This window comes from Poecilia formosa, unplaced genomic scaffold (assembly GCF_000485575.1).
Source record: "Poecilia formosa unplaced genomic scaffold, Poecilia_formosa-5.1.2 Scaffold32, whole genome shotgun sequence".
NCBI classification, from domain to species: Eukaryota; Metazoa; Chordata; class Actinopteri; order Cyprinodontiformes; family Poeciliidae; genus Poecilia; species Poecilia formosa.
Genome location: NW_006799971.1, coordinates 2531649 through 2534131, shown reverse-complemented (window position 1 = coordinate 2534131; position 2483 = coordinate 2531649). Strand labels below are relative to the sequence as shown.

Below are 2483 nucleotides of genomic sequence, written 5' to 3'. Positions count from 1 at the left end.
TAATCTTCAAAAAACAGATTTGTTTGAAAAATAAAAATAAAAAAATTCTTAACATATCTTTACCTGCCCACTGTATATACTGCAGTCTGTGATAAAAGCACAAAAAGACCCAATTAGTTAAGAACTCCTCTTAGTTATTAATAAGATATTAATCATTAATTGACATAAATGTACAATCATAAAATGATTCCTTGATTACTTTTGCCATAACCAACATTCAATAAAATAGCATTTTGAATATTGCATGGCCCTTTATATCTAACATTGTATTGAAATTAAAGGAAACGATCTTATTGTGATCAACTTTACATGTAATTAAAGTCATTACCGTTGTTGGAAAATGTTATATAAGGAGAATAAAATAAAAGGAGAAAACATTGGGAAAATAATTTACATAAGTTTTGATACAGAACATTTATATTCAAAATCTCTCTCTCTCTCTCTGTGTCACTCTCTCTCCCTTTTTTTTAAATAAAAATCTCACCAAGTGGTAGTTGTTTGAATAAAGCCACTTTAGTGTATGTGATGGCTGAAGCTACGTCAGAAGAAGCTGTTGCCATGGCGTCATCCAGTCTGGTGAACCTGCAAAGCAAAAATATTTTTGATTCAGTAAACTAAACTTGCTCTGTGATTGGCTAAAATTACTAAATTGATCCATTTGTGGCAAACACCAAAATAACCAGAACAATTAGAGAGAATTAGGACATAAAAATGGATTGAAATCTTCAAATTCAGTAATTTGCATACAGTATATTTCATTAGCATTTTTGGTAGAACTGCATTTTAAACTGTGATTTCATAATAATTTGATGGAACAAAGAAAAGTTTGAAGGTCTTTTATCCAAATGCTACAAATATTGTTCCACCCAAACGCTTTAGCATTAGCTTCATCCACAGGAAGTGCCTCAAAAATATTTGTCACTGACCCTGACTTTAATTACAAAAAACAAATCTGTATTTTTGTGTCACTTTTAAAGTCCTGGCTTCATCTGCACAGAGTGGTCAGTCCATGTATACACATTTCATGTAAACTCACAGTGTTCTGTAGGATGGGCAGGAAAGGAAAATACTTCCCTGTCGGACAAGAGGAAAAAGTGAGAAATTAGTTACTTCCTCAAAGTGACAGTATTATATATTGTTTTAGGCACATAGCATAATTTTATAGCACAATCAAGTAACTATGTTACCTCCAGTTCTTATAATAATGCCAAATATGTCAAATACGACTTAAAAGACATTTGACATTGTAAATGAGCTCCTTGAATTTGGACCTCTGTCTCTTCAAAAACTCCAGCTGTTTCAGAAACACTGCCTTCAGAAATTCATCATGTTGTTGCTCCTCTATTAACAAGGTTTTTATCAGTGGTTTACTGAGAAGTGGCTCAAATAATGAGCAGATGTTTAGTTCCACCAGGGGTTTGCTAATTGCTGCTGGTTAGTCTGAAGGAGCTGAGTGGGGGAAAAAAAATGCAGCTGAGAGGAGGAGCTTCGTTCTTGAAGGCGGAGCTAACTCCACCCAGGCGTTTTGCACAGATGAATGGTTGCCATTGAAGATAAAAGAATTTCTCAAACATGCATGACAGAATCAAAGTGGCACATCAGGCATGTTTTTGATGAGGAAATAAGTTTGTAACATGATTTAAAGCTCAAAAAGGTTGAATTTACATAATAAACAAAAATCTGCAAAACCACTGAATCATAATAGATTTTTTTTACCGTCTCGGTGAATCTCACGAGGGATGACAGGAACCCTATGAAACTGCTCTCTGGTGCTTCGATCATGTAATCAAAGAGAGTATTGATGACAACATCTGTGTTTTCAGGAAGCATCAGTCTCAGCAGCTCTACAATCTGATCCTGTGTGAGGAGCTGTAAGGCCTCCAGCTACAGAAAAAGAATAAAAAATAAAGTTGTTTGAGACAATTGTCACGTTGACCTTTTATTTCAAAATGCTGATAGCTTTAGACAGTCTGAGCCTCACTGGTTTGAAGAGTCGGTTGAGATGGATCAGCTCACTGATGAGCACAAACTCTGAGAATGGACCGAAGTTGTCGGTCAGCCACTGTGCGCTGTTGTTGAAGGAGGACAAACATCCTGGATCTGGAACAGGACAAGAAAATGGAGATTTGTGCAAAGTATTTATTGCTTTGAATACTATTCACAAAATTTTTAAATTAAATCCTAAAGTTTGTGTGTTTATTAATATAACATTGAAAGAAAGTTTTAAAAATGGCTATCCACAAAATAATGAGCTAAACAACACAAAGCTTGGGGGGGAAAACAGCTGATATTGATTTGAAGGATGAAGAAGATTAGTTGTCTTGGAAACACCAGACAATCGTTATAAAAGTGAAGAGACTTAATGTTTCTCAAAACTCCTCTACTTCGTTATATTTCAGATCTACATAAGTTTATTAAAATGTCAACATGCATGGTAAGGATCAGTGTGTTTGCAGGTTCCTACCTGCAGTGTTGTTTGTTGT

At 34.9% G+C, this 2483-nt stretch overlaps 1 protein-coding gene across 9 annotated transcripts in view; it reads right to left on the bottom strand.

Moving 5' to 3' along the window:
* Positions 1 to 2483, bottom strand: part of mslnb (mesothelin b) — a 44645-nt gene that overhangs the window by 20366 nt on the left and 21796 nt on the right. For 2 of the 9 annotated variants that reach the window (XM_016670305.1, XM_007549701.2), the window contains exons 29-30: positions 485 to 582; positions 64 to 86 (exon numbers count right to left, since the gene is read on the bottom strand). The exons of 3 other annotated variants lie outside the window; for them this stretch is intronic. In XM_016670305.1, coding sequence (XP_016525791.1) covers positions 64 to 86; positions 485 to 582 — 121 coding nt within the window. Of the gene's footprint in view, positions 1 to 63; positions 87 to 484; positions 583 to 1036; positions 1075 to 1716; positions 1885 to 1981; positions 2101 to 2483 lie in introns of all 9 variants that reach the window. 4 more of the 9 variants (XM_007549699.2, XM_007549697.2, XM_007549702.2 and 1 more) reach the window with 4 other exon arrangements.